Genomic DNA, 27,826 nt, shown 5'->3' with positions numbered 1-27,826 from the left:
TGAAGACATTGAAGCTATGGACTGACCCACCCGTCCCCAGACCTGAATCTGATTGAGCACATCTGGGACATCATGTCTCGCTCCATCCACCAACGTCACGTTGCACCACAGACTGTCCAGGAGTTGGCGGATGCTTTAGTCCAGGTCTGGGAGGAGATCCCTCAGGAGAAATGGTCAATTTAGATACAATTTTTTCTAATATTATACAAGAACTATGTTTAAAACTTGTAAATCCATCCTTTTATGAAGGCACATGTAAGTTTTGTTGCTCAAAACAATATTAAGTAGGAGTAAAGTTTGCAGATCCCTGACTTCGAAGGTATAGAAAAAAAATTAAACCAGCAGAGGGCATCATTTACATCAATGCCTATTTGCTTGCTCACAACCGCTTGGCTTAAGATTCCATATATAACCACTGTGTACTTGAAATAAAAGCAGAAGACATGTACACAAAAAGCAGTTAAATGTGAAAACAATTAAACCTGTTGGGGGTTTGTAACAACACCACTAGACAACCTTAGTACAAAGTATTTTATTGTAAATGTTTAAAATACTACAATTCAGTTTTGTTTATAGTTCAGATGAAAAGGCTAAGGAAAATAGTAACAAAAATAAATACATCTGCACCCACAGATATGTGATGAGCTACCTTTGTGGATTTTACAGGTTACATTATTTTTAAGATTTTGTTTTATTTTTTATTACAGCCTGTTTGACTCTCATTCTAACTTTTCACACGTTTCCTCTTAGTGATAGCAAGAAGTTAAGGCTTAAAGTATCAGCCATATTGTCCTGCATAACTATAACATAATAGAATAGCTGTAATAAAATATATACATGTACTCCATACATCATCTATGGCCACTCAACCACATGCCAGTGCAGAGAAGTTGACTGGGCCACTAGGCATCATCGACCACAGAATAAAATGCAAGTAAACGATCACAGCTCAGATCGTCTTCCTTCCCTGGTCATTTCATTTTCCAGGAGTTTATCTAAAAGAGTGGAAGGACTGCCAACAAGCAACCTGCCAAAGACTATTACAGTAGCAGAATGTATCAATACCGTCATCACCATCATCTGCTCTTTGACTTCATGCAGTGCCAAAACCAAAGATGTGTTAGAAAATAACAGCATACAAGGAATATTTTAAAAGGCATTCAATGAATCTTTAAAAAAGTACTGTTGTCACCAATATTTGGAATTCTGTCAATTTAAATGCAGTCTTAGATAATTATAAAAAAAAATAAACAAGAAGAGAAAAAAATGGACCAGAAATTTAGTGTCTTAAGTACTGGAAGACCTGGAAAGAATATGTGAGGGAGAATTCCACTATTGTACATAAAACAAAGTGCCAGAAACAGTTGATCCTTCATATTATCCTGGTTTCTTCATTTCGGCAGGGTCCTTTATCTTCCCTCTGGACTTTTATAGCCTCTATGTGAATGTGTACATTTCCCACAGTTTCTGCCAGGCTGGAAATGTGCAGAGATCCATGCGTTTCAAGCCAGGGTTCTTTGTCTTGGTTTGATTCTGGGATAGAGCTGTTTCAGAACACAGGCATGTTAATAATGCAGAGGTGTACATGAATCCTTATGCTTAACGATTGCTTGTGGAGGCTTGTAACTCACCCCTAGCAGGTTACGTGGAATGTAACCCTCAGTGTCGCCCAGGCAGGCCCACCACCAGTCAGTCTCATCATCATCTTCTCTGCGAACAATGGTCATACAGTCTCCCTCACGGAAAGACAGCTCATCAGGATTTTCAGCTGTGTAGTCCCACAAAGCATAGACCACGCCCCTGTTCATTATTCCCATCTTCTCTTGCACACCTGAGAAGAGACAGATGGGCATAGGAAATAAATAAAAATAATCACATTAAGCAGCGACTTTTGCCTAGCGAGCAAAAACTACAATAAACAACATGTAGAAAGGCGGTAACAGTTTTTACCGACCATAAAGGAACTGTGAGCACTGGGAATAACCCTCCTCCATCTCTTCACATTTATCTGCTGCAGTTTGCATGTCACTGTAGGTCATCGCAAAGACCGCTGCACCCGACTCCACAAGAAACTTGCACACTTGTACGTTGTTGCAGGATGCAGCACAGTGAAGAGGTGTCCTGCGGGGACGGGGAACGAAAAAGGATAAATGCAAGCACGTAGACCAACAATAACAGCTGCAACTGTTTCTACATCAATTAACTCAACAGAGGCTGTGAACCCACCAGCCATCGCTGTCTGCAGCGTTAACGTTGACGCCAAACTGGACTAAAAACTTGACGATCTCGGTGTGTCCGGCACACACAGCGTTGTGAAGGGCTGTGATGCCTTCATCGTTGGGCTGACTGGGATCCTCCACCTGAGTTTGATGAACGATGAGAATCATGCTTGTTTAACAGTTTCATTTCAAACAGAGATGCAGAAATCTGCTGGTGACTAGAATCTGACATTTTACACTCAACTAGTCCTGATTTACTTTGGGCTGCTTGAGAAAAATCATTATTTTACTCTTCCATAAAAATGCATTCTTAAGCATAACATTTTTAATTTATGTAGAAAGTATTAAAAAAGTATTTTGTTGCTATTTACAGTTCTTAAAGAGAAATCAGAATCGGCTAAAATTTGGCTAAAACAGGTCAGATCTTTACAAAATAAGTGATCAGAAAACTACAAAATCTGAATTTCACAACCATCGAATGCTTTAATATAGTAACTATTAACATTTTATTTATTTAAAATATACAATATAAAAGATTACCACTTCAACCCAAAATAATAAAGAATTTTCGGAGAAAAGAAAATTACAGCAAAGGTTTCGTACGGTGAAAAAGGTCTTACTTCATAGATGATTCTCTGGACCAGGTCAAACTCTCCCTCCAGTGACGAGTCCAGCAGCAGAGCCAGCGGGTTGAACTTCACCCTCATGCTGTGATCGATGCGTTCAGAACAAGGCTTGCGCAAATTAGTCCTTTTTCCCTAAAAGACAGGAAAACAAAAGCAGTTAGGACTTTTCCATCACTTAAAATGTTTTCAAAAAGCCATCATGTAGCTTGTGCTGCTGGGGTGTCTACTCCAAGTCTGTTTGGTCTGATTCTGGAGCAGAGAAGTAATTCGTTATTCCAGCCCTGCGTGCATGTTAATCCAGGTTATAAGCAAAAGCTCAGTAAAAACTATGTTGTCTCAACCATCGTTATGCAACCTGATTAGGAACAAACGTCCTTTAATTTTCATGCAGGTTATGGAGAAGTGAGAAAAATTCAACCATAGGGGGGGAAAAAAATGGGTCATAATACTCATATCCTATTGGTTTGCTCTTTCAAAACCTCCCCCATCTCCATCAAATCTGCTTAACCAGTTTTTATACGAGCTTAGCAACCCAAAAAAAAAAAAAAAAAAAAAGCAAATTAGTGTTTATTTTCGAAACTGAATATATCCTCTTAGTGCAAGAAGAACAGGACCTATTTTCCTGAGAAACAATAGCAGCGCTTCATATGGATTTGTTCGTTATATAACATCAGATCAGTTTCCCTCTACTGACCAGAAGAACTGAAAACAGAACTTGCAAAAAACTTTCTCAAGACCTGCTCTTCTGGAGATTTAAAGGATTCTTAAAATACACCAAATTAAGCCATCAGACAAATGCAATGCTTTAGAAAACACATCTGAAAAAGTTGTTTGGGATGATTATGATTCGTACCGGAGGCAGTGTGACCTGTCCGGTGACCTCAGGTGCCTTCATGTTAAACGTGTCCTCTCCTAAGCTGTCCTGCTCTGCTCCACTGGGGTATGGCGGTGGGGGATAGGGGGGGAACTCTTCAACAAAGCTATCGAGAGGTGGAGGTGGCAAGTTGGGCATTGTGTCATCCAACCCAGGAGGGGGTGGAGGAGGGAAGAGAGCGTCGTCAGGTCTGGGAGCTGGATGAGCCGGTGGAGGAGGTGGGATAATGAGCTCACTATCTGGAAAGGCTGAAGGTGGTAGGGTCTGTTCGGTTGTGGTTGGAAGTGGGACACTAGCACCAGCAGTGTGAGACGGGAGCTCTCCTCTCTCCAGAGTCTGACCCGTTTCTGTTGGGGGGTGTTCTGCACCACTTGGTGAGTTCTGAAAATTTGGCCCCACGGATCGATCGCCCACCTTTTCTGATTCTCTGGCAAAACCCGGAGTGGTTGGGGTGGTAGCTGTGGTCTCCATTGCTGCCAGAGTGGTCTTCTGATAGAGCAGTTTCTGAATGTTGGGCCCTGCCGGACCCTCTGGTTCAGTGATGGAGCTGCGTTTCTTTAGTGGCCTCGGGGCATTATAAAGCTTCTTTCTAAGGGCCTCCAGGTCACCATCGCTCTGATGCCTGTAAGGGTTAGAAATAAATGGGAGCAACTTGGTGGGGCTGAGAGGACGGGGGATGCGCTCGGTTTCTGGCTGGGGGCCCTCGGAGACGCTGGGACTCGCACGGTTGGTTCCAGTACCGTCAACCTCACTTTCAGGGGCCAGGGAGCGGGGCTCCAGGTATGGGTTCTCCAGATGAAGGGAGCCTCCACTTTGAGTCACTGGTTTACGATAAACTACAGAAAAATACAGAAAAATAATGAGTTTGTACATCAAGAGACATGCAACATTTTCCATTCAAACTCATGTCTCCGCTGCATTTTATTTGTCGCAGGGAAAACTTTACGCTGACAGCATCCAACAGTACTATGCACTAAAAGTAGAGGCACATTGTTAAATCCTTAAGTATTTACTACTACTGCCTGACTAAATATGCCTATAGAAAAACTAAGCAAGCTACTTGCAATATTTTATGTACTAAATATAACTTAAAGCTTCAAGGGAAAACTACTTTGTTTTTCCTTAAAATCATACTGGTGACTTTTGTTGTTCATGTGTTATTTTTTCATGGGTTTGTAAAGGAGAGAGGATCCCAGTTATTAGTTGGATTACATTTTCTCTACAGACTCAGTTCTAGAGAAGCTCTTGGTCATTTGAAAAGCAAACCCCAAACAGAAGTGGAGATAGAACAGCTCCTCTAATCAGATGTGGAGATACTTACTGCATATATCAAACAAATATTTCCTGCATACACGCGTAACAAATAACAAAAGAAGATATTTTTTTACTCTTGTTTATATCTAGAATATCGCATTTAGAGTCGTGCAACATCTACATTATCGAAGGTTTACGTGTAATTCTTGTTTTTAGGTTTATGTTCCTTCTAGGTAAGAATTTAAGAAGCCCAAGTATGTAGGTTTTATGATTAGCATGCACAGACACTCTTGAGTTCAGATTGTTTCCTGAAGTGGTTTTAAAATGGGAAATGGCCTGCACTGGTATAGCACTTTATCAAGTCCCCAAAGCGCTTCACACACTGACAGTGGTAAGCTACAATGTAGCCGCAGCTGCCCTCTGACCTCCATCAGCATTATCATACATTAATAAAAGTATGTCATCCTTTCATTATAGAACCAAACTGACCAAAACCTCTTGGCTCAAAAACAACTTCTTCCGGTCTGCAGCTAGTCTCATTAACAAGGCCCCGGTTCGCCACTAACACTTTCCCTTTGCAAATAATACGAATATCTCAGCACGGGTAAATACTATTTCATTTAATTCTATATTGTTGTTGTTGTATATTTTGATAATTTTCCACAGTGCTCCAATGTTTCCCATTACATTCACACACAATTATATTCAAATTTATTATGCACCTCTAACTAAAATGACTGACTGTGAATATTTTTACCACTAATAAATCCGTTGTTGCGGGGTTGAGCCCTATTGAGGGTTCCCGGGATCACGGGCTGGAAAGTCTTTGCTGAACCAGACTGCTGAGTGTACATGGTATAAATGGAGCTGGCTGCTACGGTTTGGGGCTTTGTCAGGCTGCTGTCTTTGGAGGACGGAAGCTCTGGAGTGAAAGGTCGGACCGTAGCTGCAGGGGGAGTGTCCTGCTTGGAGGGTAGTGGGAGTGTCTGGCTCTGTGTGGGCGGGAGAGGGCTGCGGCCCTGGGCTGTCTGGGGCTGCTGGCTGTGGGGCTTTGCCTTGGGGAAGGTGCCTGTGTTTAGGCCTTGTTTGCTGTAGGGCAAAACACTGGGACCTTTTGGTTTGATGGGAACGGGAGGGGGCACCTTGACTGCAGCCTTCGGAGCAGACTAGAAAGTTGAAAAAGAAAAGGAAAGTCTTTTAGATGTGAGGGAGCGTTTCAACTGGTAAACAATGACATGTTTTTCTTGCCTGTCAGGATATTTTTCTCTCACCTGTGCATCCCTTACCAGGTCTTCACTGCTCTGGTTTTTGCGAAGAGAGGTAGCGGGAGCTTCCGTTGGCTCAAACATGGAGAGGGGGCGCATCTTCCTGTCTCTCTTCAATTCAGATTCATCTGATTACAGAGTAAATTCAAAAGTTTATTTATCAAAAGGACATGGCAATAGGTAGCTAAATAAGCTCTTTGTTTAAACCAATGTGTTTCAGTAATTTAGATTATGTGTGTAGTCACCTTACCTTGTTCTTTGTTAGAGTTGGGGTGGGAGGTCATCCGGGGCAGTGTTGAAGCTGGGCCGAGCCCATTGGTCTTTGAATCTTGACCTGAAGAGTTCCTGTCTGTCAGCTTGCCAGGCTGCAGACCTGAGGAACCAGCAGAAGAGGATGAAGAGATGAAGCCAAAAAAAGTTAAGGAATGTTCAGATGGTACAATATTCCTTATATGAATAAAGAAACCAAATCAGCAGAAACAGCAGAAATGAGGATCACTCCTACAACAGAACACAAAGTTCCAATAACTCTGTGTTCTAGCCACTGTGATGTGGAGAAAGAAAGCATTGCTCTGCTCATGGCTTGCTTTTGGATGACTGGCTGAGACTGAGCCAGTGGCCAAGTATGTCTGCAGTCAGACGAGCCATAAAGCATGGAGCGCTTGCTTGTAGCGAGATTAGCATCTCAACGATGGTAAAACTGAGCATATTTTCATAAGACTCGCCAAAAACCAAGTGAAAAAGAGTTGTACATCAATGCACCATGCAGAGATAAACAGACTGAGTTTGTCACAGTCTGTACTGACTGTCAGTTTAGGTGAAGGTTATGCATTTGTTCCATCTGACCCATTTAGAGATGCAATGAAAGAATGGACCAGAAGACTCGACAAGTGTGATTCAAATAAACAGAAGGACACGAGTAAAAGACACCAAAATACCGAGCTATGGAAATGATAAATAATCTCGAATTAGAAGTATCCAAAAATCTTCTGGTGCCATAAAGAACTCCTGAAAGGCATGCACACACAAACACACACAAAACATGAGTGTGTACCTTTTCTTTTAGCCCGCAGCTCTTTCAGAGGCTTAAACAAGAACATTGCTTCTGAGGGAGATGCATTCGAAACACAAGAAAAGCAAAGCAGTCTTAAACCTTCAGTTTTCCTTTGCTCTAGACATGATGTTGGCTGAGCCCAGGCGCTGCCTCCCCCCACAGGGGCATGCAGAGAGCAGCACAACCTCCAGAAGTCGGCACTATAATTTGCACTAGACTTCGGATGCTTGAGAATAACTGGGAATGATTGTTTATTAAGAGCAGATTCTTCTGTGCCTCCGCCCATCCCTCTCTCTCTCTCTTCTTTCCATGCTGCACATCAACTCACCACGCAGAAGTAATCGCATGCAACAGGACAGACTGGAGAACAAACATGTTACTTTCACTGCCTTCACACTGTTTTGCTTTAAACTGACAAATATAGGTTGCTGACGACGGAGTGGAAATGCGAGTGTGTTGTTGCTGATATTTTCCAATGAAAACTTTTGATGTCTGGAGAAGATTGTTTAATACTGCGATACACACAGATGCCCCATTATCCACAGAAGAATGGCTGAGAGAGTGAGACAAGTGTATCTCATTAGATAGAATTTCAGGGCAAAAGCAAAGTTTAATGTTGCACTGGTCCAATGGATTTCCCTTGACATCCTCTAAAAACCTCACTGGAACTGGGGATATTACACTGGAACCTGCAGGCAGATGGTCCAGGTCCTGCTGTAGCGAATTATTGGATCAATGTAAAGGCAAAAGGTTATTAATTTTAACAGACATCAAGTCCTTCATAGGTTTAAAATCAGTTTTATTTTGCCAAATTAAGCTGATATTTTTTAATCTACAATTGTTCTTTATAAAAGTTTTTTTTAAGAAAATGAAAAAAGCAAAAGCATTACGAAGACTAACCAAAGAAAATCATTTCTGCAAAAACCTAAAAGTACAGCTAAGGATATAAACGGAAACGTAAGTATTGTTTAGGTTTCATTCCTTTAGTAATGACGACTTATTCCCAATATACCTTAAGTTTGTAGTTTTCTGCACTCTATTTTGACCTTTATTTGCTATACTTCTGGACTTTGTTTTATTGCTGTGAGTAACGTTTGCAGCTTAATTTATTTATCTTTTTTGTAATCATGTGTGATTGTAGTTTCACTTCTCCTGACAGGATCTTTGCCCCTTAAACTTTTTTGGTTTAGCCCTAAAGTCTCATAATTTTTACCGATATTGAGTGGGTGCATTTCTTAATTTCAGCTGGCAGATCACCTGGGAGGAAGTGATGCTGGGGGGTGGTGTGAGACAAGATTACCTCTTCAATGGAGGGCAGGACTTTTGCAAGGGGCAGCAAGGTCAAAGATGACCTGTCAGAGCGATCCAAGTTTATTATTTCAGTCGATCTGAATTTGCCCAATAAATACAAAAGACTCAGCCTGGAACATATTGTCTGCCAGTTACTTTACTTTGTTCAATATTTAATGCAATATGTTTATATCCACATAACAGCTCTCACATAACAGTATCCACTGCTCTAGTTGTTGGATCTGACCAGGCAGTCTGGGGTAAGACCCATCTTGTGTGCAAACCAGGCTCACCTGGAGCACTAATTCTCTGTCTGGGTGACACAGCTGGGTTTTCTTAGACCTTTAAACTAATGTCACATCTATCAATTACACATATCTGCCCATCCCCCCTCCACCCCTGCCATGTTCAGCTTTGTCTTTTCCCTATTTGTCATTGTTTTTCATTGATGCATGTTTTGATTTCACTTAAAGCACTTTTTATCCATGTTGTGTATGAAAAGTGCTTTTTTAAGACTGAGTGATTGACCTTGACTGTAGTTTACTGTTTGCTTATAACAGAACATCTATTCATTTTCTTGCAACAGACGGACCTGAGGTCAGTGACGTGCATGTTCATTGGAAGTATCACAAACACACACGAGATCCCTGTAATAAATCTCTTTTAGTCACTGAAAAAGTTATCAGTCTTTAGAAATTTTCAAGACAGTGGGGAAAAACAATTCTGATATTCAAAGTCAGAAGTGAGACGTCACATCAGACATTGGACGAGGAAACCGGCTACCTTCTGTGCTCAAACTGACATCACAATCAGCAGGAGTACCAGTATCCTCTGCTCCTGCAGGAGGCAGGACATTTGCCCCGGACACAAAAAAAAGGGCAAAATAGGTTTTTAAACATCTCAGTAGTTAATGACTTCAATTACTAACATGTTAAATACCCAGTTATTACCAATTTAAATATATTTACTACATGTAATATGTATGTATATGCTTGTTTAAATAACAAATGGAACAACACAGGAACGTGCTGCCAAGTTAGCCCCAAAGAGATCCAAATCACGTTCAGAGGTTCTCACCTGTTTTGGCCTTGCTCTGAGAGTCACTGCCTGGTAGGGTGGCAGTGCCGTCTGGGTATGCTGGTTTCACAAGCAGATCATGCCTCGCTGGACCCCGGGGCATGGTGGACGACTGGATGTAAGGGCCGACTGCTGCCACTCGAGACGGACCTGACTGTGGCCCGGTTGGGGCATCAGAGGGCAGCTGTAGTATTAAAAGAGAAGGGGAGAGCAGGGGAGGGAAAAAACAAAAAAGAGAGCTTTTATTACAGGTAGTCCAATGTAGGATGGTGATACATGAAAACCTAAATTTAAAAAAATGGTACAAGAGAAACTAGTGATTGAAATGAGTGTGACATGGCATGCCTGCATTACAATGTTTAAGGAACGAAAAAGGAGATTTTCTTTTTTAACTTCAGTGTTCAAGTGGTGGCAAACATATTTCACCAATGTGAGCTCCTTTGAACCCACCAATGGGGTTCGTCACAACAAAACCCTCACTGCTTTAGATTTTATCCAGGGTATAATGTTGAGGTTTTTCCAAACGTTTTGGCTTCCAACTTACAGGAGCAACCTAGAGACCCTTATAAGCCAATTAAATAATAGCCTCAACAATAAATTTACTGTCTTCTACCATATAAGATCACCGTTTTATTTAATAGTACGGCAAACATTTACTAATAACCAGCTATGAATTTATTTATTTTATTTCATAGTGATGATTTGGAGACCCTCCCGCTTGGCGTTTTCACTGCCCTCCAGTGATAAACTACTGGTAGGAAGTTATCTAATAACAAAAAAAAAACCACATTAGAATAGACAGTGTGACATTTACCTGTAGAGATGGGCAATTGCTGTATCATTAAATTGGGAAAAAATTATTCTTCCTGTGATAAAAAACAAGTAACTAATTGATGATGTCTGCAAACCCCTAAAACTGTTAGCATGGTTGGGAATGTATACCAGGTGCTGTTTAGCAGCACAGATGCACTACTGAATGTAATGTTTGCAGTACGGCAGCCTGTTTGATAACAGGTGACTTTGATGTTTGTGAGGTTCTCACGATACGTAGTCCTAGATTTATGGCCAACAAGACTGATACATTTTTTAAACAATTTTTATTGTCGCTGAAATGAATCACAAAAGGGTTTTGTTTGCCTATATTGCCTTTCCCTATTTACAAACATTTCCTTTTTCCGAGTGCAACAAATAACCACCTCCTGTTTTAGCCACAGATAAAACACTATTGCACTGATGGAATATTTAACCCAATTTTAAAACCTGCCGACCAACATTAGGCTGGTTATTCCCGGTACCATGCCTTATAAAAGTTTTAAAAAGCATACAGCGAACCAGCGCTACTCCCTCGTCAGCTGCTGCCAATTGCTGGTCAGCTGGCTTAATAAAGTTTTCCCTCTTCTACAAGAAGTACAAATTTGGCTGTTTACAACTATTTCGAACCAGAAAAAAAAACAGTCATTGTGTGGAAAGAAAAGAAGCCCCACCCAAAAAAACGTTTTAGGTTAATGTCTGAAAACTACAGTTTTTCATGTCTGTGAGGCAGTCGACAACACCTTTGAAGTAAGAGGTAAGCAGTCGATGAAATAGACTGAAAAGACAAAATCACATGCTTTTACAGTTCTCTTACCCAGTAGACTACCTGAATTACTTCAAAATCAGAAGGAAAATCATATAAATAATTATTATTATTTTTTTAATTGTCAGCCAAAAGTATCCCTTTTAAAAAAATGTACATGCTCCAAATGTCATGCTGCAAAGTAAATTATAACAAAAGTGGATGGAATCTCCTTTGAAAAGTCATGCTTCTTAGCTGTGATTGGAAAGAAGATAAATGCATAATATACAACTGCAAGACTAATTTAGTTACCTGACGGTGAACGTCTTTTGAAGCCCTCTCTTTAGCGGGATAGCCATTCTTGAGAAAACAAAAAGCACAAACATGCAAAAGCAGTTCAAAAGACCAAATAATCCTTCCTCTTCAATGTAATATTAGCCTCTCTGTGTTTTCTAGGACAAAAAGAAATGTAACCAAGATGATGCAGGATGACTCTCGGCTGGCAGCCCAGAGTACCCCCCTTCAGTCAATATGGTTTTGAGTGGTGGTGATGCTTGCCAAACGTTTGGTGTTTGGTTGGACTGGAGGAAAATGTAGCTTTGGGTGGCTTGTGTTTTTGTGCTGGTATGAAAAGGGATCACTCATTATGATTCAAGGCAGGGTGTGGGGAAAGCACCTTCTCCTTAGGACCTATTCAGGTTTTCATCTCTAAACACACATACACGCACAAAACTGCAAAAGCACATTATATATACTGACTTTATTAGACATGTGAAAGGGGTTTAAAAGAGAAGCTGTGGTGCTTTAATGTAGGGTGTATGTTGCTCATTAAAAGCTTCTAACAAAACCACTGAAGGATATGTGATATACATGTTAGGTCATTTATTATTTATACTCCAACTTATAGGCCACTTTAGATATCACACTGTGCTTGCTTTGTAAGCACTGCAGGCTCATCCTCATGATGGATTTTATTTCTACAACTCATCAGCTAGATTAAGTGGATTTATGTGCATTTATTGACTTGTTGATTAACTCCTAATTTGATATGAGAGCCAATAAAAGACCCATATGTTCAAAAGGATTTATAACCAAGTCTAAAAACATGAAAAAACTCCTTTGCCATTTGGATACCAAACTCTACCATCATGAAGCAGAAGTTAAATTTTCTTTCTCACATTCCGTTTTATAAACAAGTCTGTTGACTCCCATTAACAGTCCCCATGGCAACATGTGTGCAACACAACAATAGAGAAGAGTGGAGTGGAGAAACAGGGAGAACACTGAGTACTTTTACTGGCAACAAGGCAATGCCAAACACGGAAAGATTCAGCCGGCCAAATTCTAAAGAGCACTGTATGCTTTAGGCTTTACTTAGAAAAAAAAAAAAATGTATCTTACAAACATAAATTATTTGTAAAATGGTCACGTTCCTTTAAGAAAACTGGTTGTTCTTTCTTTCTTTTTTTTGGAGTGAAGCCAGAAAAGATAACATCCAAAGAGACATTCCTGCCTGCCCTGATGACAGACTGCACTCATTTCAGCTCCCGTCGTCAGGACTTGTTTCTGCCAAAATGGGGCTGTCATTAAATAAAGAAGCGTGGGAGGGGGAAGTAGTAAGGGTGTAAAATGCAACTCTGTCACATGATCATAAGAATAATTTCATTCCCAAGGTAATTTCTTTGGCTGAGGCAGTTAAACGGGACAATAAGGTTGAGCGGCCTTACATCAGCATGGCTGATCTCTGAATACTGTGGCATCAGAGGATTAAGGTAAACAGAGACAGAAACAGTCTCACGTTTAGGCCACTAGGGGGAGGTCTATCAGTAGCAACTCCAGTTAGTAGCCAATATATTTGGCAAACATGACAAGCAGAGCGATTCAGATAGAAAAGGAGAGATATGGTACAATAAAACTTACTGGTAAGTTCTCTTTCTGCTGCAGGGCTGCCTTCTTCTTCCACAGCCTATCTCTGAGCTCACTGATCCGTTTGTCCATGGCAGCCACTTCCAGGTTGCGCTTATTTAGATTCTCCCTCTGATGCTGCAGCTTTGAATTTTGATCTTGATTGAGCTTGTTTCTCAGCTGCCCAGTGAGACAAAATAGAGTCAATTCATCATCTATGCTTGTCTAACTTTTACTCGTTTCAATTAGTTTTTTTTCTGCACACCTGCAGCTCTTTGTAGAGGCGGTCCAATTCTGCCATTGAGCTTTGATTGTCGTGCATGTTGTCTTTTTTGCCATTCTTAAGTGTTTCTAGCTGTCGACTGAGCTCCTCCACCTTGGACGCAGCCATCACTAGCTCTTTCTGCTTCTGCTGGAACAGGTTATTCATTTGCTCGATTTCCTCCACTGCAGAAAAGAAGCGAGTGGAAAAAAAAGAAACATAAGGACAGGAGGTTCTATTCTGAGGTGCCCTTTTAAAAAAAATTCACCAAGTCATTGAGCTCACCTAATTTGCCGTTGCTGACGCGTTTCTGCTCCACCTGGCCCTTGAGAGCCCGGACCTTCTTGAGTCGCACTTCCTGGTTCTCGATGTTTTCTCGGAGGCGCTGGAGCTTTTCCTGCTCAGATGCCTGCTGCTGCTGACGCTGCTCCTGCTGCTTCAAGTATCGCAGCCGCTGCTCCTGCAAAGGCAAGAAAGTAGAAGACAAAATCTGAAAAAGCAGGCAAAATAATTTTTGTTATATATAACACAACATTATCATTTTTGAATGCTTAAGCATTTTGAGTACACATTGTTTTGGTGTGTGCAGCTGTAATATGACAGACAAAAGGGTCCCGCAGAAGATAGTGAGAGGAGCTGAAAGGGTGTTTGGAGTGGCTCTTCCATGTGTAAAAAGTCTGTTTCAGAGGAGCTGCAGGAACAGGGCTCTGATACTGCCAGAGTTTTCCCAGACCAGGAATTTGTTTCAACTGCTGGCATAAGGTAAACGCTGCAAAGCTTTCTGCTAAAATGCTCAACCACTGAAAGGAAAGGGCAGTTTTTATACATTTTATTTATGTTGTATTTTTTTAGGTTTCCTTTTTATCCATTTGAGAATCTTTTAAAAAACATTTTGTTGAGAGTTCTAAAAAAAACAATATCAACATATGCATTACAGTTAAATAAGAGATCAATCTGATTTGATGCCGAATTGCCAAGACGAATGGTTTTTAACTTTGAAAAATCCATCAGTTCTTAATAATGACATTGCAAGTCAAGCATCTCACTGAAATCTCTCCAAGTTTCCATATTCTGGAAATCTTCGGGTCATGTGTGCTGAAACTAATCTTTGTTTGTTGCTGTGTGCGAAGTGTACGTGCCTGCTTGGAGGCCACATTCCTTGGTTTCCTATACGGTCCTCAGGCATTCTGAACACTCTAAATCATATACGTCCAGAGAGTCAGAGACGTTTCTAACTTATTACCCTCATTCGGTATGCATATTGGAATGGAAACATGTCAGGAAGCTTGAGCACCGAAATAAAAGGTGTTTATAATACATTAGTGCTCTTTCAAAAGGGTCCTTAAGAAGAGAAGCAAGACATATTCAGTTACCGGCAGGAAGTCATCTAGATTTCTGAGATACTAGAAACTTATCCTGCAGCTATTAACAATTCAGCACACTCTTCTGTCACAATCACTATCCACATTCTTAGTATTATCCAGTTCAGAAAGGCATCAGAATTTTTGGGCACCCACGCTCCATTTCCAATAATACACCCCCATCATTTTTGGCTTTGACTTTCATCTTAACCACTTAACCCTTTCATGCCCTCCTTGTCCCTGCACAGTTTTATGCACCTTGGAAGCAAGCAGTTGTTGTTGAGCTTCAATCTGCTGCTGCTGCCTGGCGGCCATCTCCTGTAGCTCGGCTAACGTCATATCCATCCGAGGAGTTGGCACCTGGGAAGAAATAAAAATTATAAATGCATCATCTGTTTTGGAAGCATCTGAATTGAATCAGTGACCACTGATTCAAATAAAAATACTACAGGTATGTCACATTTCACAATAAAGATAAATTATGTCTTGGTAGAGATATTAAACAACAACAACAACACTGACTTAAGCCATTGACAGACATTTTCTAATCTTAATAGAAAAAGACTTATCTGTGATTGTCTTACATTAAACTATTGTAACCATTGTTCTGCCTGGATAACATGTTCTCTATGTTAAATAGCTTTGGATAGAATGCTTCAATGATTTGCCAAAAGAAAGGCAAGAACTCACCCCATTCTCCATCCTTCTTTCTGGGGGGGCTCTCATTCCATTTCTCTTTGAATCTAAGCCTCTTGACCCTCCTGCATGACAGAAACGATAAAAAAGCAACACGAGGATAAAGTGTTTCATCACAAGAACCATTTTTTCTAATATAATGAAACCAAAAGACAGCAAACAGTTTAAAGCAGTGGCCTTTACAGGCAGCTGTGAAAAATGATTGGAACTTCCTCCTGGCTTTTCGCCTGTTAGTCTTTCAAACAAACACACACACACACACACACACACAGTTAAAAACACCCAGGTTTCTCTAGCACTGCTGCCCAAAAGGACATGCTTCAGTTAAAACAAGCTGAGCTGCTCCTCTGGACAACCAGTGGGATAAGTACACTTTGTGACTTGCAGTAATCTTAGGATTTAAACTAATACATAATCTTCTGAGCCTGGGATAAAAACTGTCTCTGTGCTTTTTGGATGTTTGAATTTCATTAATTAAACTAGCATTTAAGACAAATATAATTGTTTTCCAGAACCATTATCATTTAATTACTTCCAAGTTAAGCTTCGCCAACACACTGTACAGCAACCTCAATAGAAAACAAGTTGTATTAGGTTCATATCGAAGTATAAGGTACAGCTGCAATCAGACCATCACATACAACTGTGTTTCTTTATCATATTGGTATACTGGTTTACCTTTAGGTCCGTGCACATTAATAAACACAGTCAAACAAAAAGGTAATCCTGGGCTTTACTGGAAGGACAGAGAAAAGCTTAGCTAACAGTGTGGGAAACAAGACGAGCAGAAGATAACAGGAAGGGAAAACAACCACCTAATCCCATGGCTAGACTCAAGCCGTGAGGGGTAAGGGCTTAGTTACGCAACCAGGAGCAGAGAAGATGGCGAACGACCAATAAAAGACTTCATTGTTCTCCTAAGAATACAACAACAAAAAAATAATGCGACTAGGATTCTCAGCTTTTATTTGGCTTCAAATAATACAGCTAAATAAAGCTTGCTCAAAGATTACATTTTTGCTTGCATTGAAGGCATATTTTTAAGAAAGCTTCTTTGAAGATATCTGTAAAAGTTTCCTTACTTATACTAGAAAGATGTCACATCACAGTGACTTTGTAGAAAAGTGAAAGTCTAACAGTTTTTAGCTGATTTTAGCAATTTAAAAACAACTAAAAAGGAAAATTATCATATGAATGGAATACAGCACAATAAAAGTAGATTTTAACGCTTTTACAAGAAGCAGGTGTTAAGTTTGTTGTTTTCTTCACCATTGTCTGTTTCACTAAAGATAAGTTGTTGGCTGCTCCAACCTTACCAAAAGTGGAGTAAACTTTGGGATGTCGATGGGCTGTCAACATGCAGTCCCACCTCAGATGGCATGTTCCTGTCTTTTTTAAGGTTTAGCAACAGTTTGGAAACTTCCCTAGCAGAATCAATCAGTAGATCAGGTTGATCAGCAGAAAATTTATTAACTTTTCTACAAATTCATATGACATCGGTCTACTAGAAGGTGAGGAAACCATTACTGCTAACTTCACAGAAATTCACTTAAAAAAAACATTTTGTCCCTTTAAAGTAAAGTGGCCTGGGACAATGTTTAAAAAGTCCTTAAACAAGTAGACATTTGTGTAATCAAAGACTGAAGGAATCTAAGCATTTAGAATCTCGGTGTCAAAAATATTTTCTCCTAGAACAGCTTCTGTTGAGTCGTGTTTATTTTCTGAAGAAGTGACCACGGACAACCATACCCATCTTTCAGCGTCTGCTAAAGAAGTTGGTATTAAGTTGGCTTTTACAGACTGAATCGTACCAGAATCTCTGCCAGGGGCTTGGTTGTGGCGCAGAAAGAAACGCACCTCTCCTCTGTGCGGCCCCCATCGTTGGAGTAAATCCAGCATCCTCTCACCTTCACCAACAGGTCTCTCTGTGGACGGAAGATATAAGAAATTACACACATAGAGAGGACCGTCTAGGTTAAACACGACAAGAAGAAGGTTGATCAAATGTGCATGTGGTGTTTGCTTAAAGAACGTTGTTTAACCTGCACTGAAAGGTGCATCCTAATGAGGTCTCTTAGTGCAAACTTGACGTGTGCAGTTCATTCTTTTTGGCTGACGCGGCACTAAAGAGCGCATCAGCGATTCTTGTGACATTTTCATCAGCATATCTAAGTCCTTTTCGTGACACATTGCAGTCAGGTAGAAGTCAAGCAAATGACCTGCTATACCGGCAGAACAGCCAAATAGATCAACATGTATTAATCCCATTATTATTTGTGTTTTATCTAAATAATAAAGTCACGGGTGTTTTAGGGAGTCTAAAGAGCCTGTGGAAAACAGCTGCGAAATGAGACTGCTGTTTCATTATCTAGAGGTTTCATTTCAGACTACTTGTGGAAGTACTCGAACACAGTAACTGCCACTCGTCTCACTCTTAGAGAAGTCTCACCATGGAAACGGCTTGAAAACATTGTTACTTGAGTTCTGATTTTGAATACGTATTACATCTCAGATAGGAAGTGCAAAGGGGATTTATAATTTCATTGCCTGCCTATTTTTTTCCCCCCTGTTTTAGAGAAGTAGGAGATATTTATGTGCTTTGTGGTTTATATGATTTTTATGATTTATACTTTACAAATCTTCTACTCTGCACTCACCAGATCCACGCCACATCTCTGATAGGTGGCAATCCGTTTCCCCGGGCTCCTTGCACAGCTCCATCACATCCCTGCACAGTGTCTCCGGGGTAACGGGAACCTCAGTAAAATGTTGATCATTGTTACTGAGGTATACAGTCAAGAACATCTGTGCACAGAAGGAGGAGGAAGGTAGAAGAAGTTAGCCAGGCATATTAGGAAGGGCAAAGTGAAAACAGTAACATAAAAAGACAGATCCTGGTTCCAGGTGGAACTGATGATGGCAAAGTAAACGCCACAGTTCTGCACAACTGGTGCGGGATTCCCCTTTAGGTCAGCATTCAACGGTGTGTGTGTGCTTAAAATGTCTACTTCCGCAACTGCAGCTTGTCTTTTCTAAGCTTTGTTTATCTGTTTCAGAGGGAAACAAAAATTGATTTTAACTTCACACCACTGGACTGTTAACTCCAGCTATAACAACTGAGAGAGATTATTCTAACCTAACAAAAAGAAACCAACTATACCCAGCCGGTCCTGGAGAAGTTTGGATTTTATATCTGTGTGTGATAGCCAAGAATCAGCTGTAAAATGCTCGTCCAAATATTCAGCTACTGGTAATAAAAACACAGAGCGCAAATAGAAACACTTTTTCCTGTTAAACAAAAAACAATCAAATTTTAAATTTATATTCATGTAGTATATACAGTATATCAAGCATTAATATTAATCCTTATGAGGGAAATTCAAAAAATGAAGCCAAGTCATCAAAACCTTCACAGTAAATACAAATCTCTTTAGAAAAATTAGAGGATTTACTGATTCAGTGGACAGCGGAGAATTGTAAAAAAAAAATAACTGCTTGAACGTGTAGTTATTTAAAAAGCATTTGCTTAAGAGCTTAAGGCTTTGCAGGAATAAGTCATAACACAACCTTAATCTGATCCCGCAGCAGAGTGAGCGTTTAGATAACACCCCAATAAAAGCCCACTCGTAACAAAGCTGCCTTAGGCCAAGACATAAACGGGAATTACTGAACCTTTCTGCTTTTAAGTAGTCTCTAAAATTCTTGTGTGTGAGGAGAAGACTGTCAGTCTACGGCTTGCAGGTGTTTTTGCTTGTATGTTCCTTGGAGCTCCTTCAGTCAGTCATGTTTGCCAACATTGGCTGGCTATGCCTGATCAATGGTTTTAAAACAAACATGGTGGATAAAAAGCCTAAAGTTGTCTAAAGCACTTGAACGCATTTAGTCAAATGAGGATTAATCAGGGTTTAATTGCAGACCACAGGAACACAAGCACCATGCATGATGAGCTACTGTAGAGCCGGCACTCAGTGTGCACCTAATCAATTTTACTTCCTCCCTTTTTATTTACATTAAATTGTGAAAATAATATCCAGATGAAATCAGACTTAAACCAGACAGATATAAAATCATAAGCAATTTGTACAGTTAATAAAAAGTAATCATTTATAAGTTGCTTTCTTTTATTTCCAGATCAATGTCATAATATTGGACACAAATCTGTCATTTAGAATAATAATAAAACAATTACAATAAATCATGTTGAAAATTTGTTGGTAAGTGATAAAAAATAGCAGATAGATTAAATGAATTAATTATATGCAGTCGTTCAACTAAGCCTTTCAATAAGCTGGAAATTGAAGAACTTCTGTATACTTCCAACAAGCCAAACCTTGCCTACACTGTGAAAACAACAGGTCTACTAAATCACAAACAGAATAGGCTTGAGGAGAAAATATACAAAGCAGAGACGGCCATGACGTAGAAGCAGTAGTAGATGAGCTGCTCTTTGGGACAGCTTCAGCCCTTAGATAATAAAACACTAGGTTTGTTTGTGGACGCAGAAATGTGTCTTGAATTACAAGTTCTTACTCAGCACACACAACCACACACCAAAACCTCGGGTTCAAGAGGGACAATGACCTTTTAAATGAATGGCCACCTTGCAGAACCATTGGGATTTTGGGGCTGCTTGATGGTCATTCACAGGGTTCGACCAAGCACAACATTCAGCACATACAGCATTGTCATTGTACAGTAGCTGGCTTAATAGGTCAACTAAAGTGGCCTGAATTTCTTGTCATGCAATCCAAAGATCATCACCAAGTAGTTCACAACATCCTAGAGATAACGGACATGTGACCTGCCTGCGTAAACATTTGGAGGACTGACAAAGAGTGAGAAGGTGGAAGAATAAACAGGAGGGAAATTGTTATGGGGGTGGCAGTTCCAAAGCTAAAAGCAATTTCTGTTCAGCACTGAAGTTAATGATCCAGGGGCTAACGGTGACCAATCCCAGCAACCTTCTGGATGAGTTAGCACTTTAGTGCCGATCTTCATCCACCTTCTGTATGGGTCCACAACAATAAAACCCCGAAATTCTAATTACAGGTACGTTCACGTAATTATTTAAGAGTTTTACCTATTTTTATATTCACATTAGAAATTTGTGTTAGTTATATAAAGTTTGTGTCTTTAATTTTCACTAGGATGTGTCACACCCAGCTGTAATCAGCAGGACTATATATTAAAAAGTCTTGCTGAGTCTAATTTGAATATCAGAAAAAAAAAAAGAACTCATGCAGTTACATATGACCGGTTGCTTAGTAATCATTTTAAAAAATACCACAACGCCTTGGCATATGTGATGAGTGGAAAAACAGTGGTTTGATCCCTTGTTTCGACTGAGCTGGACAAATTGAGTGCATTAAATATTCATAGACACAACACCAAGCAAAATTAAACAGCTCAATAACAGCCTGATGGTCCCACTGCAGGACAGATTAAAAGTAGCTCTGCAGATAACCAGAAAGCATTGCTTCCTATAGTGTTAAAAGAACTGGGAGCTGGGCAAAACTAATGCAGACAGTAAAACAAAAACATTTGGCAGAGATGTGCTACATTCGCCTTCTTTCTATTAGACATGAAGCAAATCGATAATCAGAAGCTGAATTGCACTTCCTCCCTGTCTGAGACCTTACATGCAGCCTCTGTTGTTCTCTTTTAAAGCAATAGACTGCTAATTGTATTACAGCATCAGCAAAGTCAGAGCCATTCCCCAGCATTTGGCATCAGTGTGAGGCTAAAGTATTACAACATGAAAATGACTGCCAATCACAAGAAAGTGCAGTCTGTCCTCTAGCCATCTAGAATTGAAGCAACTATAAGGCAAGGTCACAAGGGATATATCACAGGGATTATGTTAATCTGTAAAAAAAAACCAAAAAAAAAACCTTTTAACAGTTCGCTGGCTCTGAGATGCTATGGTAAGCTTATTTTCATAAGCACACACAAGAGCAATAGCCACTATACTTGATCGAAAACATTATTGGCTGCAATTTTTTTTATCTGAATCGCTTTTCTGTTCGAGGGCTAAAGGGAAAGTTGTAATAACCTGGACAGAACAAAACCACAGGCTTGAAGGTCAGTTTAAGGACCTCTCTCTGCAGGGGAAAAGAAAGGATTGTGTGTATCTCTGAAAGATGAAAGGCTGCAACATCAAAACCTACAGACAAAAGGTGCTGCAATAAGAAGACATCTAAGAGAAGAAAGACGGCAGCTGACAGTGCTTAAGATCCCTGTTGAAAGGACCTCAAAGAAGACTGAAAATCAAATATAAACCATCACAATTGTTACTGTGTTACTGTATTAAGACCCCGAAGGAGGGATTCATGCTGGTGCCTTGTCGCCCACCTCTTCCTCCCTCACACATGTAACACCACACAGCAGTAGGAACTTGGGATGTGGGACAATGGGCCTTGTAGCCATGGGGCGAGCACCATGCAGTGTCCCCACTCTGCTACATTTGGCAGGGTCCTGTATCTCAATTTTAATGCACTAGAGACACTTAGGACAGGGGGAGATTCTACTGTCAACAAGCAGTGGGGTCTCGTACACCGTAGCCACAACTCCAATGTTAATGCACTTTAGACATACACATGTTTAGACATTATGTAACCAACAATGATAGCTCCAGTCTGTTTTAGCTATATTTATTGCTGCACTGCAGAAATCTTACTACTTTAAAAGAAAATGGATGTAGTCAGAAAATGGTTGCAGCTGAATTAGATAAAGTGAGATTTACCACTGGTTTTACCCAAGGCATTATCTAATGGCAGTTGGTGAATAAACTGAGAATAAACTGATTAAAAGGGACATTAAGAGGCATATTTACAGCAGTAAAGATAACAGGCGTTATAATTTAACTCATCTCTAAGGCTTCTTCACCTTACGACTGCTGTGCCTTCTGTCCACGTTCCTGCTTTCAATTACTTGCAAAGCCAATGAATCAGTTACGTTTTGTTGATGAAGTTACCGCTGAGGGCAATTTCCATGAGTTTGTAAAACACTGCAGCAGCACCTGTGACTGTGTGTGCCACAGTTCCAGCATAAAACTCCTTCAGAAAGATACAGCAACATAAACCTCCCTAATGGCTTTCTGCATTATTTCTCTTCATCTCATTCACCCACTCACTGGAACATCAGGGCTGCACAAGAAGCGGAGGCAGCGAGGGAGAAAAGGAGTAACAAACTGCAGACTGTATATGGAATCCAAACAGACATTGGCAACGTTCAGCTCCAGCATTCAGAACAAACAAGGAGGGACTTTAAGATACTAAAACAAACTGTGCCACTTCAGTCAGGACAATCTCTATTCAAACTCTGCACTGCAGCGTTAAGCCTATCGCTCGAGGATCTGCACTCTCGCAATATCCTCTATTTCTGGTCTATGTGATGAGACAGTTCCCATTTAGAGCCAATCTGGGAGATAAAGGAAAATGGAGTTGAAACTACGCAGAGGAGGATTATTACTTTCTTTTGTGAGACCGCCCTGACTGTTGAACTAAAGGATTCTATAAAATTCAGAGGTCACAGAAGGGTAACTTTTACAGGGAACAAATTACACAATCGTTCATAAATACAAAGATTTTTATGAAGAGATAACAAAAAAAAAAACAGACCTAATGAGGAAATATATGGGAGACGCACTTAGCTATCTCTATTCTCTGACTGAATGATGTCTTTGTAACATTTAATCTTTCCTATGCAAAACGTAGCTAAGTAAAATGGCCAAACTGCAATGGCCTTTCCCACTGCAGGAACCTTTCCAGATCAGAGGTGTAAAATATCTTCACGGGTTGCAGAATGAGCCTCGACTAAAGTCTGGAGAAGATGGGTTTTCTTAACACACTGATGGCCACTAAAACTGAGCCTATGAGTAAAATTTCAAACAATAATCAGCTGTTTTAAACAACGAACAAATAACTCTAATGAGGTCAGAGCAATATGTCGATCATTTTGACTAATTCAGAAATGATAAACAGAAATTTAACAGATATATTGTATATTTACGACCTTCTTTGGTAAGGCCCATTAATAACTAGCAATAAAACAAAACTTAAAAGAAGCATACACAGACCAAATGTATACTCAATTTTAAAACGGAAGAAAACTAATGAATAAAAAGACGCATAGTATTGACCCGTGTAGGCTGCTGAGCCATCATGCTTGAGCCAATTTTACAACTTCCAAAATATGTTAACTTTTTTTATTAGAGGCAAACAATTCTGAATATGAAGCCCCTGTCCTAAACATAGTTTACATCTTGTTTAAATTTAAAGGCCATTAACAGCTCTCTTTGTTATGAACCCCGCTGTTGTTGACTTTAAAATAATTTGACAAAATAAAAGTCAGTTTTTGTAAAGAAACTTGTATAAAATCATTCAAGGAGAACATCTTTTTAGGAAGTACTCTATAATTCTCTTTCTTATGTGGCTTCCTTAACTGAGAGTTTAAGCACGTTGCATAGTGATAAGTATAGATCTTTGCACAGTTCTTACATCTCCTTACCTAAAACATGTTAATTTATTTCTAAACAACCGCCTGACTGCACTTTAAAAATTGTTCAGTAAACACACCTCCCTTCTGTTGTTGGAGACAGCGATCCGATTTGTTGAGGATTCAGCTTGTATCGTGTTTAACCTGACGGTTCCAGTTAAGCGCTCAAACAAATAATACTTCTTGGCTAACGTTATAACAGCGTGCAGTGCTGCATTCAGGCGTGCCCTACACAGTTGTGGAACTGGTCATAGTAAAGACAGACAGAGAGCAGCAGCTCTCCATATGATGGGGAGAAAGGGTATAATCAGTTTGACAGTTAGAGAAAACCTGTACCACATTCACCAGATTCTACAGTATTCAGCATTAAATTAATTATCATGTAAAAGTGATATTACCCCGATAACCTGAATTCCTGGAGGTTTCCTACTGTGTTTTATTTTACATACTGGTAATCCTATAGTCCTTTCCCCCATTTCCCCATTTAATGTCTTTGTTTACCACATTGTGTAGTTATGAAACCAGTGCAACTCTCTCACGGAGTTAACACGGGAATGTAGAAGACAGAGAAACCCTCCTCGAGTTTTTATTGGCACACAGCAAATAAACAGATTCCTGAAGCATGACTCCCCCTTTCCTACCATCTACTACAACAGATGGATTTGGCTCAGTGCAACTGAGAGATGGTAAAAATGTGTGATGAAATAATGATAACCAAAATATGTACAGAAACATATCAACTATCAACTTAAAAACCTACTCACAGAGCAGGCTTTGTCATGGGAGAGAAATAAGAAACCGACAGGATTTTGTTTTTGCTGTAACACTAGAAAAACAAACCAAATGTTTTCCATTGCACATTATCTTCTTTAACATGGTTCTCCCACGATTATTCATTTAAATTATCTGGACAAAAATAAATTATTAGATGATAATAAAGAACTGCATTCAAGCCCAAATGTTAGAATAATGAGTGGACAAAGCTGTTTTAGCAGAGATAACCGTAACTCAGGTGTAAATGAGTTACACGATGCTATGGTTCAATAAAGGGGCAAGTGTCCCTTATCAGAGCGTAGCCACAGCACAGGGGCACAAACAATGTGGTCTCCACAACACGGTGTTGAAGAGCCCCTACGGTTTATTGTGCTCTGGAACAGTGACCCCCTATTTACCATCACAGCCAACAATTATGACACTAAATTCTCACTCCTCTCAGTCCGACATCCCCAAGCCCTGACCCGTGCAACCTGGGTCACTGGCTGGTGCTGTAATTTGAAAGACAATACCTCATTTCAGAAAAGACTGAACATAAGCCATTTTTCTTCTAATCAGGCCAACACAGGAAGCCGTATCTTATCAAAGCACATGCAGCATGCATCTACACAATCAATGAGAGACATTGGGCGTTATCCAAATTCGACTCAGTTGTCAAGGACGCCGATGCGCTAATCAAGACCAGGACTTGCATAAGATGTGTCATTAGTTTACACAATCAACATTAAAAACATCACAATGTCCTGTACAACCTGTTACTTAATCCTCAGTAATGCTCATTCCAGTATTACTTAAAAATGGGACAGACAGAGCCAAAAAGGTATTTATTCTGTAAATGAGCTATTAATCAAGCAATCAGACAAGCAATGAAAATAACTTAAGGGCTGTTTTGATAAGACTACTTTTCTTATTAGTAATCTTATTAGCAACATTAATAAAACAATGTCAGAGATACCCACATCATGCAGCCTCTGGCATTGTGTTCTATTAACATGTTTACTCAGGATGAGGGATTGCTGTAAAGTTAATAATGCAATGTATCCGGCTGGGTTTCTTTGAATTGGAATGCCTGTAACATAATTTAAATCTGTTCATATAATACAATTGAATTTACCTAAATTCTTATAAATTCTTAAAACAGGAATTAGACCCGATTACCTTGTAAAGTGCCCTGAGATGACAAATAAATTGGCACTATATAAATAAACTGAATCAACGTGTGGTGCTGTTATTGTCATTTATAACTGTAGGTGAATAAAGGAAAACACAAGATAAACTGAAATTTGGTAAGCGCTGTATCTATCAGCAAAGCTGCTGCTGTTGTTTTAATTGCTTGAGTAGAACGCTTTATATCAACCTAACTATGGGTTACGTAATGTTTAAGTACCTTTATACATTAAAAATATACTGATTTGACATGTGAGCATGTGCAAGGCACAGTTATCATCTAAACTAAAAATAAATGCATCGCTTCATTTAGGAACTAAACTATATTTATGTTGAGAAAGGATGTGAGCAAAATCTCTTAGTCAGAATATTGTGTCACTGTTTATAATGGTAAAAATATATTACACAGTAACAAACGTGACCCTTTGGTTGAACAAAAGAGTTATCACAAGCCAATTTACAAACAGACAATACAATCACTAAAAGGGCTTGTGGAACATTTCATAGACTTATTTTTGAAAGTAAGCAATTTCCTGTGATATTGGGCGAGCTTTCACAGGTTTCGACGTAAACTGGGGGACATCACTTGTGTCACAATTTCTGCACCGAAAACTAACATTTTTAACCTAAACTCGAGATCTTTGCATCATTCTAATATGCATTTTTACTGCGCATAAAACCCAGTAAAATACACATTTCATTATTTATTAACATGCAATTCCATAGGTAGGGAAATAACTCACCATAGAAAATTTCAAAATCTTGGCTTGTTTTAATGACAACTACACTGCAGGCATCACTGGGCTAAGTCCAACTTCCCAAAGGACAGACAGCTGTCCACGGTTCTCTCTACATGCATCATGGAGGTGCTGATAGATTACACCCTACACTGCAGCAAAAGCAATGGACCTCTGATGATGAACATGATGATAGTGATGACACGGCAAGAGTCCAGAGCTGAGCGCAGCCTTTGCCAACAACACTTGGCATGTGCCCCTTGCTCAGTACAAGCTGTAAGAAGTATTAGTATCCAAATACTGACTGCAAATTAAGAAAAGCTTCTACAGTTAGCCTCCTTATCTGATCACTCCTTCCAAGTATGCGTCTTATGGGAATAAATAGATACGGGTTTGTGCATCATACATTCTGGGAAGCAAATTACGTCCTTTAGGACACTCACAAGCACCGATCCCCGAAATACGCCTAACAACCAAAGGTTGTACGTTACAAAGATGCTACAGAATCAGTTTACCATGTGAATTTAAATATCCTGGTTATTCACAACGTAAGAACATGACGATCATATCGTATGGAAACCAACACGATATGTTACAACACAGCGGTAAAACTTGTGTAAATAAATCCAATCTTACCGGCATCATTTTAGCAGCTTCGTACCGCATTCAGCTAACCAAACCAGCATGAATCCCTACAGGCAGTTTCGACGAAAGCGTTGGGACTGGAGATCTCTTTAATCCCGGAGCCTAAACCTGACAACAGGCAAGGCTACTTTCTCTAGGTCGAGGCTCCTGTCCTCCGCTGAAAAAAAAAAAAGAAAACACGTTATTTCCTCCCCCATCAGTTCGACAAGAAAATCTAACTATGGAGCATAGAAATGTTAATATAATCCACCGTCGTGGACCTGTTGCTACAGATAACACGGCCTTCAGAACAAAAGTTTCCGTTGTTGAGCGAGCATCGCTTTAGAACTTTGAAACGGCTTGTAACGGCCACCAAAAACAACGAAAAGAAGTAAACAAGGTAAAGAATAGAACATGACTAAAAACGGGAAAAATATACAGGAACTAAATAATAATTCCAAAGGGTTTACTTACTGGTACAGTTGAGCGTAACGAGCCCGAAACCCCGCTGAGTGTCTGCGTTGCTCAACAGCTCGCTGCCGATCCCGAAGTGACGTAGCCACAGGAAGTTGATTCCACTTTGGAATTCA

General features: G+C 39.9%; 1 protein-coding gene across 3 annotated transcripts; it reads right to left on the bottom strand.

Moving 5' to 3' along the window:
- Window positions 1–517: 517 nt before the first annotated feature.
- Window positions 518–27,826, bottom strand: tp53bp2a (tumor protein p53 binding protein, 2a). Of its 3 annotated transcripts, none has more exons than XM_047351788.1 (20): window positions 27,711–27,826; window positions 27,249–27,414; window positions 18,096–18,243; window positions 17,250–17,363; window positions 15,433–15,503; window positions 15,001–15,102; window positions 13,667–13,841; window positions 13,385–13,566; window positions 13,135–13,299; window positions 11,527–11,574; window positions 9,660–9,843; window positions 6,489–6,611; window positions 6,245–6,366; window positions 5,731–6,139; window positions 3,699–4,555; window positions 2,840–2,977; window positions 2,227–2,360; window positions 1,955–2,121; window positions 1,632–1,831; window positions 518–1,544 (listed from the first exon to the last, which is right to left on the bottom strand). In XM_047351788.1, exons 2-20 carry the CDS (start codon window positions 27,276–27,278, stop codon window positions 1,503–1,505), a joined length of 3,411 nt encoding a protein of 1,136 aa, XP_047207744.1. In that variant the 5' UTR covers window positions 27,279–27,414; window positions 27,711–27,826; the 3' UTR covers window positions 518–1,502. The 3 variants fall into 3 exon arrangements, with proteins under 3 accessions (XP_047207744.1, XP_047207745.1, XP_047207746.1); XM_047351789.1 differs by having other exon boundaries at window positions 6,260–6,366; XM_047351790.1 differs by lacking the exon at window positions 11,527–11,574.

Source organism: Girardinichthys multiradiatus, chromosome 22, assembly GCF_021462225.1.
Source record: "Girardinichthys multiradiatus isolate DD_20200921_A chromosome 22, DD_fGirMul_XY1, whole genome shotgun sequence".
NCBI lineage: Eukaryota > Metazoa > Chordata > Actinopteri > Cyprinodontiformes > Goodeidae > Girardinichthys > Girardinichthys multiradiatus.
The sequence above is the reverse complement of the archived record's forward strand: the minus strand, read 5'-3'. Positions and strand labels throughout refer to the sequence as shown.